Source organism: Ctenocephalides felis, unplaced genomic scaffold (assembly GCF_003426905.1).
Source record: "Ctenocephalides felis isolate EL2017-DRISC unplaced genomic scaffold, ASM342690v1 CF-g0.4_SCAFFOLD_00845, whole genome shotgun sequence".
NCBI classification, from domain to species: domain Eukaryota; kingdom Metazoa; phylum Arthropoda; class Insecta; order Siphonaptera; family Pulicidae; genus Ctenocephalides; species Ctenocephalides felis.
This window is the reverse complement of record NW_020536999.1, coordinates 88,611,487-88,626,685: the sequence shown is the minus strand read 5'-3', so window position 1 is coordinate 88,626,685 and position 15,199 is coordinate 88,611,487. Positions and strand designations below refer to the sequence as shown.

General features: G+C 31.9%; 1 protein-coding gene across 1 annotated transcript; it reads right to left on the bottom strand.

Moving 5' to 3' along the window:
* Positions 1-9,739: 9,739 nt before the first annotated feature.
* Positions 9,740-14,989, bottom strand: LOC113363714. Its single transcript, XM_026606196.1, has 5 exons — positions 14,722-14,989; positions 14,452-14,664; positions 14,259-14,396; positions 12,249-12,546; positions 9,740-10,006 (listed from the first exon to the last, which is right to left on the bottom strand). Exons 1-5 carry the CDS (start codon positions 14,893-14,895, stop codon positions 9,846-9,848), a joined length of 984 nt encoding a protein of 327 aa, XP_026461981.1. The 5' UTR covers positions 14,896-14,989; the 3' UTR covers positions 9,740-9,845.
* Positions 14,990-15,199: the final 210 nt, after the last annotated feature.

The window sequence follows — 15,199 nt, the reverse complement described above, 5'->3', positions numbered from 1 at the left end:
TATACTGATATTTTGCAGTATCGAGGGTCCTAAAATATTGGAACGATATACTCAGCGATGTTACGCGCGTTTGTGTCAGGTTCTTCATGGGAAGTACAACAAAAATCTTCAACAACACGCGATTGGACATTTTTGATTAGCAACCTTGTACAATTGGCAGTCTCAAAAATTCAAATAAATTAACAAAATTTAAATAAAAAATATCGGTCTTCAACAAGGGTTTGCTACACACGGTTTAGCAAAGAAGAAAATTTAATAGAAAACCACCTAAATTATTTGCCAAATATATAATGCAAAAAGACCTAATGACGTGGTTGTTGGAAGGTACAAACTATTCATTAATAACTATAAAGCTTACAACGTCAATAAAGAATTCAGCAGAAAAATTCTAAATTTTGGTGCAAGTTCAATCCCGTACTTTATCAACAATTATTAAGAGCCACTATAACTATATTAGGAATAATGTCTACAATAAGCAACCAACATTGTAGGGCGCATTAAAGTATGGTCGGAGAATCTCGTCTTTATCAAACATCTTTAGTTGGATTTTGAAATAATTTTTATTTTACAATTGACTTATTATTTTATAGAATCTTATTCAGCGGATGATGAGGAATCATCAAAAGAGAGATGTGGCTCCGAGATGATGACAAATAAAGTATATATATATATAATATATAATAATGTATAACTTTATTTTTATACAACATTTTGAAATTAGACTAAAATAAATAAAAAATTGAATAATGATTACAATAATTGTTGTTATCGTTTGTATACTTCAATCTTTATGAATTTAGCGTAAAAAAATGTTTTTTTCCGCTCATCAACATTATTGAATGTCACATATAGACTAAAAAATAATAATTTCTATTATCATTATGAAAAAATTGCTTTTATCCGTTTAAAACGTGGAGATTTATGCATACTATCAGGCCAGATGGTAGCTGAGTTTTTTAACTCTGCTGATGTTAGTACGCCAGGTACACGTCTGCCGTGATAAATATAAGGTTTTGATACTATAAGGAATAAAATATGTAAATGGCAGACATCATAAAATACATTCAAAAAAATTTTTTTTCTGCATTTTCAAAATCGTCTGCCACCATGTTGACCGCGCGATAATCGTCTGCCATTGTTATTTTACGATAGTAATAATATTATATTTTCAAATTTTCGAAACGGCAACCGTCGTAAAATGGTTCGGATATGGTCGAAAAAAAGGTACCTTTACCAGCTGCGCAGTAGCTGTGTCCGCCAGTTTGGGCTTAGTCAGTCCCCATCTCATGTATGATAGTTATAGAGGAATCGATGCACAAAATCTCAGGTGTCGTAAAATACATACTGTCATCCGCCCACGGGCTCTTGGTCTATTTCCAACGAATGCAAAATTGTCGAATTCGGTTCGTGCGTTCTGGAGTTATTTTGTCAGGAAGGAAAACCCGACTTATCTTTGTATATATGTAGATATCCTAGCGAATTTAATAAAATTACATTAAAAATTAAACAATTTATAAAAAGTGCATATTTTAATTATCTCCAAATAATCAAATCTTTTTACATTTCTTTTAAATTTTGTCATGGCGGCTACAAACCGTGAGTGTGAATATAAATTATTTATTGTTAATTATGGATTTAATAAAGTTATAAGAATATTATAAATAATTTATCAAGTGCCAGTTTTAATTACTATTATACACATTCCAATAACAATAACATTTCTTGTTAACAAACTTAACCTGACCAAACCTTACTAACTTCTTTGACGTTTTAAATATTTGTAATGGCCGACACCAACAGTCACCAGATATATAAATTATTTATTACATAATGTAATAATACAAAGTTGATGTTTCATTAACTATTAAACGTAAGTCAATAATAAAAATATCCAATAAATCTTCTTTGAAATAATAGGAACAGACAATATAACTTATCTTATCTATTCTAGCACTCCATCGGCACACAACACTCATTGCAAATGGCCGTCGCTAAATTCGTAGCCCTTATAATCATAAATAACGTCAACAGAATAACCAGAAAGATGTTCATGACCAGGGCTGTCACCAGGAGTCCGTAGCACTGTTCGGGGTACACTTCGGCCTCGTCTTCTTCACCTTCTTCGGCTGGTGGTTCTTCACTTGGTTCTCCTCCATCTTCACCTTGACGGAGTTGGCGGAGTTGTTTCCTCTTCTTTGCACCACGTCGTTTACTCTTCGACTTCCTGTAGGCGCCGAAAGTTCTACCACGGTGTTTCTTCGAGGCTCTGGTGATTCTGGTCAGGTTCATCCTAAAGAAATGGTGGAAGAAATTTATATTAAGGTAAGAGATACACTGATTTACAAAATTCTTGGTTATAATCTAATTTATCAAATTTCTGATATATTTGTCCACCAATTTCCTAATTCCCTGAAATGTTCATCTACTGGTTTAACCATATACTGGTTTGCAAACCACTTCTGACCTTACTAGTCAGGACTGGTTTGCCAACCTTCCTGACTTATAAATCCAAACCAAATTTCCTGGAATATTCACAAGAATTTACTAATTCTCTTAAATATTGGTTTGATTCATCTAGTAATCTTACTTTTCACAATCTAATCACTAATTTCCTGGTTATTTTTTCTCCTAACCATGCAAATTCCTGGTTAGTTTTTCATTTCATTTTAAATTTTGTGGAATTATCATCTGCATCACTAAATCCACATATAAATAAATTCTGAATCTCTGGTTAATTTATCTACTAATTTGACAAATTTCCTGAAATATCCATCTACTGGTTCATGGTTCATGTATCCACTAATATTTATTTATCTATCTAGTAATCTTACTTTTTAAAATTTAGTTTGTTGATCTACTAATTTTCTGGTTATTTTATCTCCTAACCATGCACATTCCTGGTTAGTTCTTCATCTTATTTTAAATGTTGTGAATAATAATCTGCATCAATAAATCTACAGATAAATAAGCTTTTCTGAATTTTTGGTTGATTTATCTACTAATTTTACAAATTTCTTGATCTACTGGTTTATGGTTCATGTATCTACTAATATCTGGTTCATGTATCTGCTAATTTTCATCAATTTACTCAATACTGATCATATATCTTTATTTATTTATCTAGTAATCTTACTCAAAATCTAATAACTAATTTCCTGGTTATTTTATTTCTTAACCATGCAAATTCTTGGTTAGTTCTTTATCTCATTTTGAATTTTGTGAAATTATCATCTGCATCACTAAATCCATAGATAAATAAGCTTTTCAAAATCTCTGGTTAATTTATTTGCTAATTTTAGAAATTTCCTGAAATATCCATCTACTGGTTCATGGTTCATGTATCTACTAATACCTGGTTCATATACCTGCTAATTTTCATCAATTTACTCAATACTGACCATAAATGTTTATTTATTTATTTAATAATCTAACTTTTCAAAATTTAGTTGGTTGATCTACTAAATTCCAGATTATTTTACTTCATATCATGCAAATTCCTGGTTAATTTTTCATCTTTTAAATTTCGTGGAATTATCATCTGCATCACTAAATCCATAGATAAATAAGCATAACGAAATCTCTGGTTAATTTATCTACTAATTTTGCAAATTCCCTGTAATATCTATCTACTGGTTCATGGTTCATGTATCTACTAATATCTGGTTCATATATCTACTAATTTTTAAATTTAGTAATTTAGAAAAGTAACAAAAACAAAATCGTTACGTTTTTTGCGCAATTTGGAAACGTAACAAAAACGAAACCGTTACGTTTTTGAGGCGGAAACAGAAACGTCTGTGTGCCTCCTAGGTTACGTAACCGTTATGTTTGACGTAACATCTGTTACGTTATATTAACGTTTTAATTACGTTTTGTGGTTTACTGGGTATTTATCTATGATACTGACCCCAAGTTCTTGTAGAATGCTGCTCGATACGGAGGCAGGTGCTGGAAATCCAACTCATCCGGTACGTCCTCATAAATTGCATCGTCGCTCATCAAAGACTTCTTATCTTGAACTGCCAAATCATTATCGTCGTTGCCAGCATCCTTGGATAATTTCAGTAAGTTCACCTGAAAGAGGAGGTAAAATAAATGATTAGATATATTATGCAGCTTTAAAGTTACTAATAATACTACAGAATGAAAAGTAACACATAATCGAGCTCTTGTTGTTTGATTGCCATCGTCTAATCCAATGAGCTCTGAAGGACGCACCATTTTTAAAACAACTCGTAACATTTTGAGGTTAGGATCACATAATCTAACAAAATACCTCTTAGACTAAAAGAATGCTACGAAATTTATTGCAGAAAAATGATTTCTCATGGTTTCTTGTCTGATCTATTTAAGCATCCTTGTCTCTTACATTGGACGCGAACTGTCTTGCACCCTGCTGCAGCATTTTGGCATTGGTGTAGGGAAAGTTTCTAATCATCGCTCTTTTCTTGGCTGGCTCCGGCCCTCCTCCGTCGGTGGTGTCCTCATCACCTTCTTCCTCCTCCGTCTCGTTGGCACAATTTGGCGGCGTGTAATTGGCGTCCAATGCCTTTTGGGCAAGTCCCTAGAAATAGAATCTTTAGATAATTTAACTTCATATAAATACGTCTCCTGCAGTTTTTTCTCATTTCACCCCCAAAGTTACAACCCTCGCATCATTCATACTAATCGAATGTCCTTAACTTACCCCCAGCTCCGGTTCGCAATGTATGACCGCGTCCACCAGTGTGGTTGTCATCGCCAGGAGCCCCACGGAGACAATGAAAGCCAACTGCAGAAGGGAGGTCAGGAGAATCAGAGCCAGCATCGCCGGGGGCCGCACGATAAAACTCTTCTGAGAAGACTCCGCCAGAACGCTGAACACCAGGTGGGTAATAGCTAAGACCTGGATGAAAGGTTAAGGTGGTAAATTGAGTGGATATTGAGGCTTAACAGATTGATTGATACTGACCATTGCTAAAATGCTCATGAAGACCATTGCTTGTTTGAGGTTTACACCGTCGAAGAAGTATATGAGGGCTGCTGGGTTGAAAAGATTGACAACCTGTGGAATAAGTACAATGTTGGTGCAGAGCATTATAACGATAGAAACTATTGCAAGTTATGCAAAAATAAAAAAATCTAAAATTTTATACAAATATTCGTATTCTATTCAAAACGACCTTTCAAACGATACCCCACATGCCATACAAACATTATCTAAAATTTTTGAAGTAAAACTTCTTTACATCCCATTACAACAAATTCATGAAAGCTGATAAATAATAATAGTTCTATTTAAATTCAAAATTCTATACAAATATTCGTATTCTACTCAAAACGACCTTTCAAACGATACCCCACATGCCATATACACATCATCCAAAATTTTTGAAGTAAAACTTCTTTATATCCCATTACATCAAATCCCATTACAACAAATTCATGAAAAGTGATAAATAATAATATTTATCACGTTTTTATATATATAACATTAAATTATACTCCTTAAGTCTATTCAAATGATACCCCACATGGCATAAAAATACGATCTAAATTTTTTGAAGTGAAACTTCTTTAGACTCGTTCACTACAAATTTATAAAAAAAGCAACCAAAGAGCGTAGTTACGATAAATATTCTTTTTTTTAGAAGTTTTACGTCCCACTCCTTTTAATTTTTTTTTTGCAAAAAAAAATTACAATTTAATACTGCTTGCAATTAAACTATGGTGATATTTATCTATACGAATATAAAAATCGTATTCTACTCTTTGAGACTTCTCAAATAATATCCCACAAGCTGAAAAAGATACAACTTAAAATTTTTGAAGTTAAACTTCATCACACTTAAATTTAATATTAACTTTATAGTATTAGAAACGATTGCAGGTTATCAATTAAGATATTCAAAATTTTATAAAAATATTTGTATTCTATTCAAAACGACCTTTCAAACGATACCCCACATGCCCTATATATATTATCTAATTTTTTTGAAGTAAAACTTCTTTACATCCCATTACAACAAATTCCTGAAAGGTGATAATTAATAATATTTATCACGTTTTTATATATAACATCAAATTATACTTTTCAAGTCCTTCCAAATGATACCCCACATGCCATAAAATTTCGATCTAATTTTTTTGAAGTGAAACTTCTATAGACTCGTTCACTACAAATTTATAAAAAAAGCAACCAAAGAGCCTAGTCAAATATTCTTCATTATTTTATTAATTTTATTATTTTATATAAAAGTTTTACGTCTCACTTTTTTAATTTTATTTGCAATATAAATTAATAATTTAATACTTTTTGCAATTAAAATATGCTGATATTTATCTCGCTTTTATTCATTTTTTATGAAAATCGTATTCTACTCTTTGAGACCTTTCAAACAATACCCCACAAGCTGTGAAAGATACAGCTTAAAATTTTTGAAGTAAAACTTCTTTACACTTGAATTTTAATTTTTTCTTGACTCCCCGTAGGTGATACGTGGTAGTATTCAAAATTACATTCCCCCTCGCCACACATTACGAGTATTTTTAGTTACGAGAAAAAAATATAAAATTTTAGATTTTTTTTTGAAAATGCCTTGATTTTTTTAAAAAACTTTAGGTAAAAAATAAATACACGTGATATCTTGTGATATTTTGTGATTTTTTTTGAAACCCCCCTTCCCCTCACGTGATTAATAGACGCCCCCCCTATTCAATTTTGTATAAATTGCCAAACACACTTATAATATTCGACAAATAGTTTGAACATTACGAATTATTTAACTAAGGGGGCGTCCATTAATCACGTGATCGAATTTGGATCCCCTTCCCCCTCAGTGATATTCAAAATAACTTTCCCCCTCCTCCTCATCAAACTGAACGTATAATTTTTTTTTTAATGTTTGGATTTTTTAAAAAACTTCAGGTAAAAAATAAATCCACTTGATATCTTACTATACCCCTCCCTCCCCCACGTGATATTTTGTGATTTTTTGTTAAACCCCCCCACTCCTCTTAAAAACCTCATATGATTAATTGACGCCCCCTAAGCAAATATTTAAGTATTTTGAGAAGATTTGTACAAAATTGAATAATTCGCAATAGTTTTTTACATTATAAGCGCAACTTGCCTTAATTAGTGCCACTTACACTTAGTTTTCTTCATAATAAATAAAACTAATTAAACACATTTTAATCGAGTCATTATAGCAAGTTCACCTCGGAATTCGAGATACCCAGCTGTAAGTCTGTAAATACTTGTATATTGACACCCTAAAAGTTGTCTCAAAACCTACATATGGTAGGGTAATAATTAATAGTCCAGTCATTATAGTAAGTTCACCTCGGAATTCGAGATACCCAGCTGTAAGTCTGTAAATCCTTTAATTTTGCACCCTAAAAGTTGTCTCAAAACCTACATACGTTAGGGTAATAATTAACAGTACAGTCATTATAGTAAGTTCACCTCGGAATTCGAGATACCCAGCTGTAAGTCTGTAAATACTTGTATATTGACACCCTAAAAGTTGTCTCAAAACCTACATATGGTAGGGTAATAATTAATAGTCCAGTCATTATAGTAAGTTCACCTCGGAATTCGAGATACCCAGCTGTAAGTCTGTAAATACTTGTATTTTGCACCCTAAAAGTTGTCTCAAAACCTACATATGGTAGGGTATTAACTATTTGTCGATTTGTTTTTATAAAAAAGGGGATTTTAAATATAATTTTTTTTTTTTTTTACTTACTTCTGGTATCATGTCAAGTCCTAAGCACATTGTGACGACAAAAGTTATGGCACAAATCAGTGTCAAAATGGTCAGCACCAGCACAACCATTGGCACGGCAGCCATGGCTGCTACTTAATTCGTCTTTTCAAACACTATTTAACAAAATATTTACAGCTTTTCAAAAAACAAGTCAAAAATTATTAATCACTTGATGTTACAATCTTTTGTTTTCCGTCATTTTGATGATGGAAAACAATTGATGATAAATGGAAAATAATATTGTGTCGTTGGGGTGGGTCAAAATAGATGGAGCCAAAAAAATACTTAAGGACATATCACCCTAGACAATATTAGAATTTAATGAATTCATATCACTATATGGGTCAGGATATGGGTCCATTATGGGTCATTTCAAAAAACCAAAGTTTGGAAAGTGAATTTCTCAAAAAGCCAAAATTTTAATGAATGTTTATCACAATATGGGTCCATTATGGGTCATTTCAAGAAACCAAAATTTGGAAAGTGAGTTTCTCAAAAAGCCAAAATTTTAATAAATGCTTATCACAATATGGGTTTATTATGGGTCACAATATGGGTCCATTATGGGTCACAATATGGGTCCATTATGGGTCATTTCAAAAAACCAAAGTTTGGAAAGTGAATTTCTCAAAAAGCCAAAATTTTTATGAATGCTTATCACAATATGGGTTCATTATGGGTCCATTAGGGGTCATTTAAAAAAACCATAGCCCGGAAAGTAAATTTCTCAAAAAGCCAAAATTTCATATTTTTTTAAAATTAAATGTGCTTAGGAATTGTATTAAAACTAGGTGTAAGTGGCTTCTTGTCTTAAGGCAATTTGCTTGAATTTCCACACATGTATAAATAATCGACTTAAACAATAATAATTGAGATTAAACTATTTAGATAAAATTTTCAACTATTTATTACGAAAATAAGGTTTTCACTTCAACTAAAAAAAAAATCTATGCGATTTCTGATTGATGTCTTTCAAACAAACTTATATATGTATATTAGGGGTGGTCCAGGACATTTTCCAAACATTAAAAAAAAGATCCAAACATTCAAAAAAAAAATCCAAACATTTAAGTGGGGCGAACTTTTTAAACTGGGAAGGAATGATTGAATCTTTTTGAACTTTTTTAGGGTTATTTATTATATATTAAAATACACAAAAAATTTTTTTTTTTAATTTTTTTTTTTAAATGGCTGCCGTAAAAATAAATCTGCCAAGACCCTCTCGGAAAACGCCATCAATTTGCGGGCGTTCTCACTTTTCGTACGGTGATCTGAATTTAAAAAAATTAGTTTGTACGTGTTCATAAAACATATATCTTCTAGTTAAACCAAAAAAAAATTAAAAAAGTCACAAAATCGTAAATTGGCACACCTTAGAAAAAAAAGTTCGATTTTTCACCTTTTTTTCAATGTTTTTTTTTGGTAAAAGGGTTAATTTTTGATGATTTTTTTGGAATGTTTGAGGTTTAACTAGAAGCTATTACTATAAAGTAGATGTGTGCAAAATTTCATTGGAATCGGTTGAGAACTTTTTGAGTTATCGCGCCCGCAAATTTCAAAAATGTCGTTTTGAGAAAAACGCGTTTAAAGTTTTGACACAGAAACAGATAAGAGTACAATAGCACTCAAGCGTCGAGTTGAGGCGTGGCACTTAAATGAGTTTTTATTGTATAAATAATGATAATTTTGTTTGAATATTTACAGGCATATTTTTGAGATGTTATTGTAACGATTATGAAAAAAAAAACGATTTTTTTTTTTGTTACATGTATCGCTCCCTTAAAAAAAATTTTAAAAACTATTTTTAATTAAATACTAAAACTAGAAATACATGGGATGTTTAGTGAGCAGGGGGGGGGGTAATTTTATAAGGTAAGGTCCAAAATCTTCTCTCCTCTCTTTATCCTTGATATCGTAAAGAGGGATTTTTTACAAATCAAATACAATTTAAGAACTCAATTACCTCTAACTATATTTAGTGCACTAAACTTACAATATAAATATGTTAAAATAAGTTTTACAGAATAGTATTGCAACATAATGATATATACATATAAATTACTTATAAAAAATTATAAATTCATAATTTCATTTTCAATTTTTCTTAATTAAATACTCAAACATTGCCCTATTCGTTTCAGCTAATTGTTCAACAGCCGATGCAAATCTACTCATTTCATTCCCAATTTGGGTAATGGCAGCTATCTGTTTTTCCATGAGTTCCTCTATCGATTTTACAGCAAACTGTACATCACCTAAAAGGTATAAAGGATTGAAAATCAAAATAAAAAACAGTGAAATGGAAATGATAATGGTAAGTGATTTTAGTAAAATATCATTTCTTTAACAATTAAATTATGAATTGTTATTTGACACTTATGATAGGATGGATTGTGATAACTAAAGGAAGATACGCAATGTTTGAGTTCTAATATTTCAGAACATGTGTTAATGGTGATTACCAATAAATTTAGACTTTTTTTTTTCGAACAATCTACAACACTTTCAAACTACTTTCATCATTTTCGAACAATTTAAAACCTTTCCTTAGCTTACAACACTTTCAGATCTAACAACACTCCCAGGCAGCTTACAACATTTACAGACAGCTTGCCACAATTTCAGACAACATTTAAGACATCCTACAACACTCTCAGACAGTTTACAACATTTCCAGACAGTGTACAACACTTTCAATCTACAACATTCTCAGATATTTTGCACCAATATTATCAGGCAGCTTACAACATTTTCAGCAGTTTACAATATTTCCAGATAGTTTACAACCTTTTTAGACATTCTAAGACATTCTCAGACATTTCCAGACCGCTTTCGACAGTTTCAGACATCCTACAACACTTTCAGATGCCCTAGAACATTCTCAGGCAGCTTATAACATTTCCAGACAATCAACACTTTTAAACATTCTAAAACATCATCAGGCAGTTTACTATATTTCCAGACTGCTTACAAGACTTTCAGTCATCCTGCAACATTTTCAGACAGTTTACAGCATTTCCAGACAGTTTAGAATATTCTCAGACAGTGTACAACTTTCTCATACAGTTTACAATATTTCCAAACAGCTTACAACATTTTCAGACATCCTGCAGAACTTTCAGACATCCTACAACATTCTTAGGCAGTTTACAAAATTTCCAGACATTCTACAACACTTTCAAACATCCTAAATCACAACATTTCAAACAGTTTACAACACTTTCAGACAACATATCCAGGCAGCTTTCAGACATCCTACAACATTCTCAGAAAGCTTACAACATATGCTAATACATTTCAGATATATCAACACAGCTTATAACACTTTCAGATATCCTACAACATTTCCAGACATTCTACAACACTTACAAACATTCTAAAATATTCTCAGGTAATTTACAACATTTCCAGACATTCTACAACACTTTCAAACATCCTGAAAGATTCTCAGATAGTTTACAACATTTCGAGACAGCTTACAACACTTTCAGACATCTTATAACATTCTCAGGTAGCTTACAACATATTCAGACAATATTTACAGATAGCTTACAACACTTTCAGACATCCTACAACATTTTCAGACATTCTACAACACTTTCAAACATTCTAAAACATTCTCTGGTTGTTTACAACATTTTCAGACAGCTTACAACACTTTCACACAATCTGCATCATGCTCAGGCAGCTTACAAAACTTTCAGACATGCTTTACTTATTCATATTATTATTAGATTAATCTTATCTTAGATTCATATCATTATTAGAAAACAGTTTACAATATTGTCAGACAGCGTACAACATTTCTAACCAATCGATAACATTCTCAAAAAGCTTACAACATTCTCAGACAACCTACGTCATTTTGAGACAGCATACAACATTTTTAATCAATCTACAACATTTTCAGAGAGCTTACAACATTCTTAGACAACCTATGACATTTTCAGTCAATTAGCATACAACATTTTTATTTAATCTACAACATTTTCGGAGAGCTTACATTATTCTTAGAGAACCTACGACATTTTCAGTCAATGTACAACATTTTGCAACATTCTCAGATAGCTTACTACATTCTCAGACAACCTACGACATTTTCAGACAGAGTACAACATTTTTAATCAATCTACAACATTCTCAGAGAGCTTACAACCTTCTTAGACAACCTACGACATTTTCAGTCAATGTACAACATTTTGCAACATCCTTGGACAACCTACGACATTATCAAATAGCTTAGAACATTCTCAGACAACCTAAGACACTCTCAGACAATCCACAACACTTTCAGACATTTTAAGACAATTAGATAACTTAAACCTTTTCAAGAATTTTTTCATAGTACTATTAAATATTTATCACAACATTAGAAGTTTCACTTCAAAACACACACACACACACACACATATATATATATATATATATATATATATATATATATAATATATATATATATAAATTGTGTGTTTATTATATATATATTATGAAACAAACCATCATGTTTCTTTTTCCGTGCGGATTGAGAAAGATTCTGTTCAGCCTCTGTATGCGAGTGCAATCTGCCGTTAAAATTTGCTATTTGTGTTGGAACTTCATTAACATTCGACGGCTGTGGTAAAACCTCCTCGTTGTTACAAGGAGTCTCCACAGTTGGTACTGGAACTTCCATTGGAGAATCGTTCGCTTTCTCTTCTTCAGGACAATCAGTTATGACTTCTAATGGAAGTTGAATTTCATCAGGAACAGACTCAGGCTGCAATGGGAAAGCCTCTACTGGCTTGCCTTCAATTGCCTGAAAAAAAATGTTGTAAATGTTTTGGTAAATTTAAAATATATTAATCCTACACTCAGTTTACAATATTTCCAGACATTCTACAACACTTCCAAACATTCTAAAACATTCTGAAGCAGTTTACAACATTTCCAGACAGCTTACAACACTTTTAGACATTTTAGAACACTTTCAGATATTCTACAACACTTTTAGACATCCTACAACATTCTTAGGCATCTTATAACATTTCCCGACAGTTCACAACATTTTCAGATAGCTTATAACACTTTCAGACATTCTAAACATTTTCAAACATTCTGAGGCATCTTACAACATTTCCAGACAGCTTACAACATTTTCAGACATCCTACAACATTCTTAGGCATCTCACAACATTTCCAGACAGTTTAGACAACCTACAACATTGTTAGGTATTTTACAACATTTCCAAACAGATTACAACTCTTTCATAATCCTATAACATTTCCAGGAGGCCTACAACATTTTCAGATAGCTTACAATACTTTCGGACATCCTACAACATTCTTAGGCATCTCACAACATTTCCAGACAGTTTACAACACTTTCAGATAACTTACAATACTTTTGGACATCCTACAAGATTTCCAACCATTCTAAAACACTCTCATGCAGTTTACAACATTTTCAGACAGCTTACAACATTCTTAGACATCTTACAATATTTTCAGACATCCTACAACATTCTTAGGCATCCTACAACATTCTTACACATCTTACAACATTTCCAGACATCCTACAACATTCTTAGGCATCTTACAACATTTTCAGACAGCTTACAACACTTTTAGACATCCTACAACATTCTTAGGCAGCTTGCAACATTCTTACGCATTTTAAAACATTTCCAGACAGTTTACAAAATTCTTAGAAAGTTTGAAACATTTTGAGACAGTTTACGACATTTTCAGTATATGACACTCTCAAACAATGTACAATATTTTCAGACATTCTACAACATTGTAGGATGCTTACAACATTTTCAAAAGGTTTGCAACATTTCCAATAAGTTCACAACATTTCCAGATAGCTTACAACATTTTCAGACATCCTACAACATTCTTAGACATCCTAATACATTTCCAGACACCTTACAACACTTTCAGACATCCTACAACATTCTTAGGCATCTTACAATATTTCTAGACAGCTTACAACATTTTCATATGTCCTAGAACATTTTCAGAGAGTTTACAATATTTTCAGATAGCTTACAACATTTTCGGACATCCTACAATATTCTTAGGCATCTTACAAAATTTCCAAACAGCTTAAGACACTTTTCAGACATCCTACAACATTCTTAGGCATCTTACAAAATTGCCAAACAGCTTACGACACTTTTCAGACATCCTACAACATTCTTAGGCATCTTACAACATTTCTAGACAACCTACAACATTCTTAAGCATCTTACAGCATTCTTAGGCATCTTACAACATTTCCAGACAGCTTGCAACATTTCCAGAGATCCTACAACATTCTTAGGCATCTTACAACATTTCCAGACATCTTACAACATTTCCAAACAGCTTACATTTTCATATATCCTACAACATTTCCAGACATCTTACAACATTTCCAGACATCCTACAATATTTTTAGGCATCTTACAACATTTCCAGATATGCCATAACATTCTTAGGCATTTTTAAATTTCTTTAAACTTAAAATACAAATAAAATTCTTACATATGAACTAGAACCCCACAATTGCAACGCTTTCATTTCTGCAACTGTAAGAGTATTTCTATAACTGCCCGTAGCTAACCCTTGAGTCCTCTGTCTCCTAGCTTTGGCTTTCGTCTGGTTCCTCCAACTGCCAAATATCTATCCAAAAATAAAACATTAAATTAAATTCAACAAAATTTCACTTACAACTCACTTTCATCCAACACTCTTTCGTCCTTTTGGGGCCATGTCCACAAGTGTTTAATAAATTAGTTAGTTCCTTCCATTTGCGCTGAAAGTAATCTTTGTGCATTCCAGGAGGGTTTACTGCAAATGGTTTGTTTTGTATCAGAAAGTTCACGTAAAGTTCATATTGACGTCTATGGGTTTTGGGGGCACGCTTTATCACCTCTTTATTATCATTAACCTAGATGAAAGACACATGAAGCCCTGGAATTATATGTATTTGATTTATACTACTAACCAGTCTTCGTTTGATTTCTTCTTCTATTGTTACATCAGTAGCATGATTGCTTTCACCAAAATCTACGTCCTGGGAGTCTTCATTTTCTGTACTGTCGGAGTCATAAAATTCTTCTTTTATGTAAATATCTTCAAGTGGGTGCTCTTGTACTTCTTGCCTAATGGCTTGAGACATGCTAGGTGATTGTTACCTATAAATTTACTTAATTATAAATATAGACTATTATAATTGACTTGTCATATATATGAAATTTAAATTAATTATTTAATAGTTCATGATTTTAAACTATTTTTGGTTGATTTATGATATTTTAAATGCAAAATAAATAATGTTTTCTCTACAAACAATTCTGACATTTTGTCTTTTGACAGTCAAAGATGGCGGATAGATAACTCCCTAGATAATATAATAATAATGGATAACACCCTAGACAATATAATAATAATGGATAACAATAAAAAAGTGATAAAGATAATAT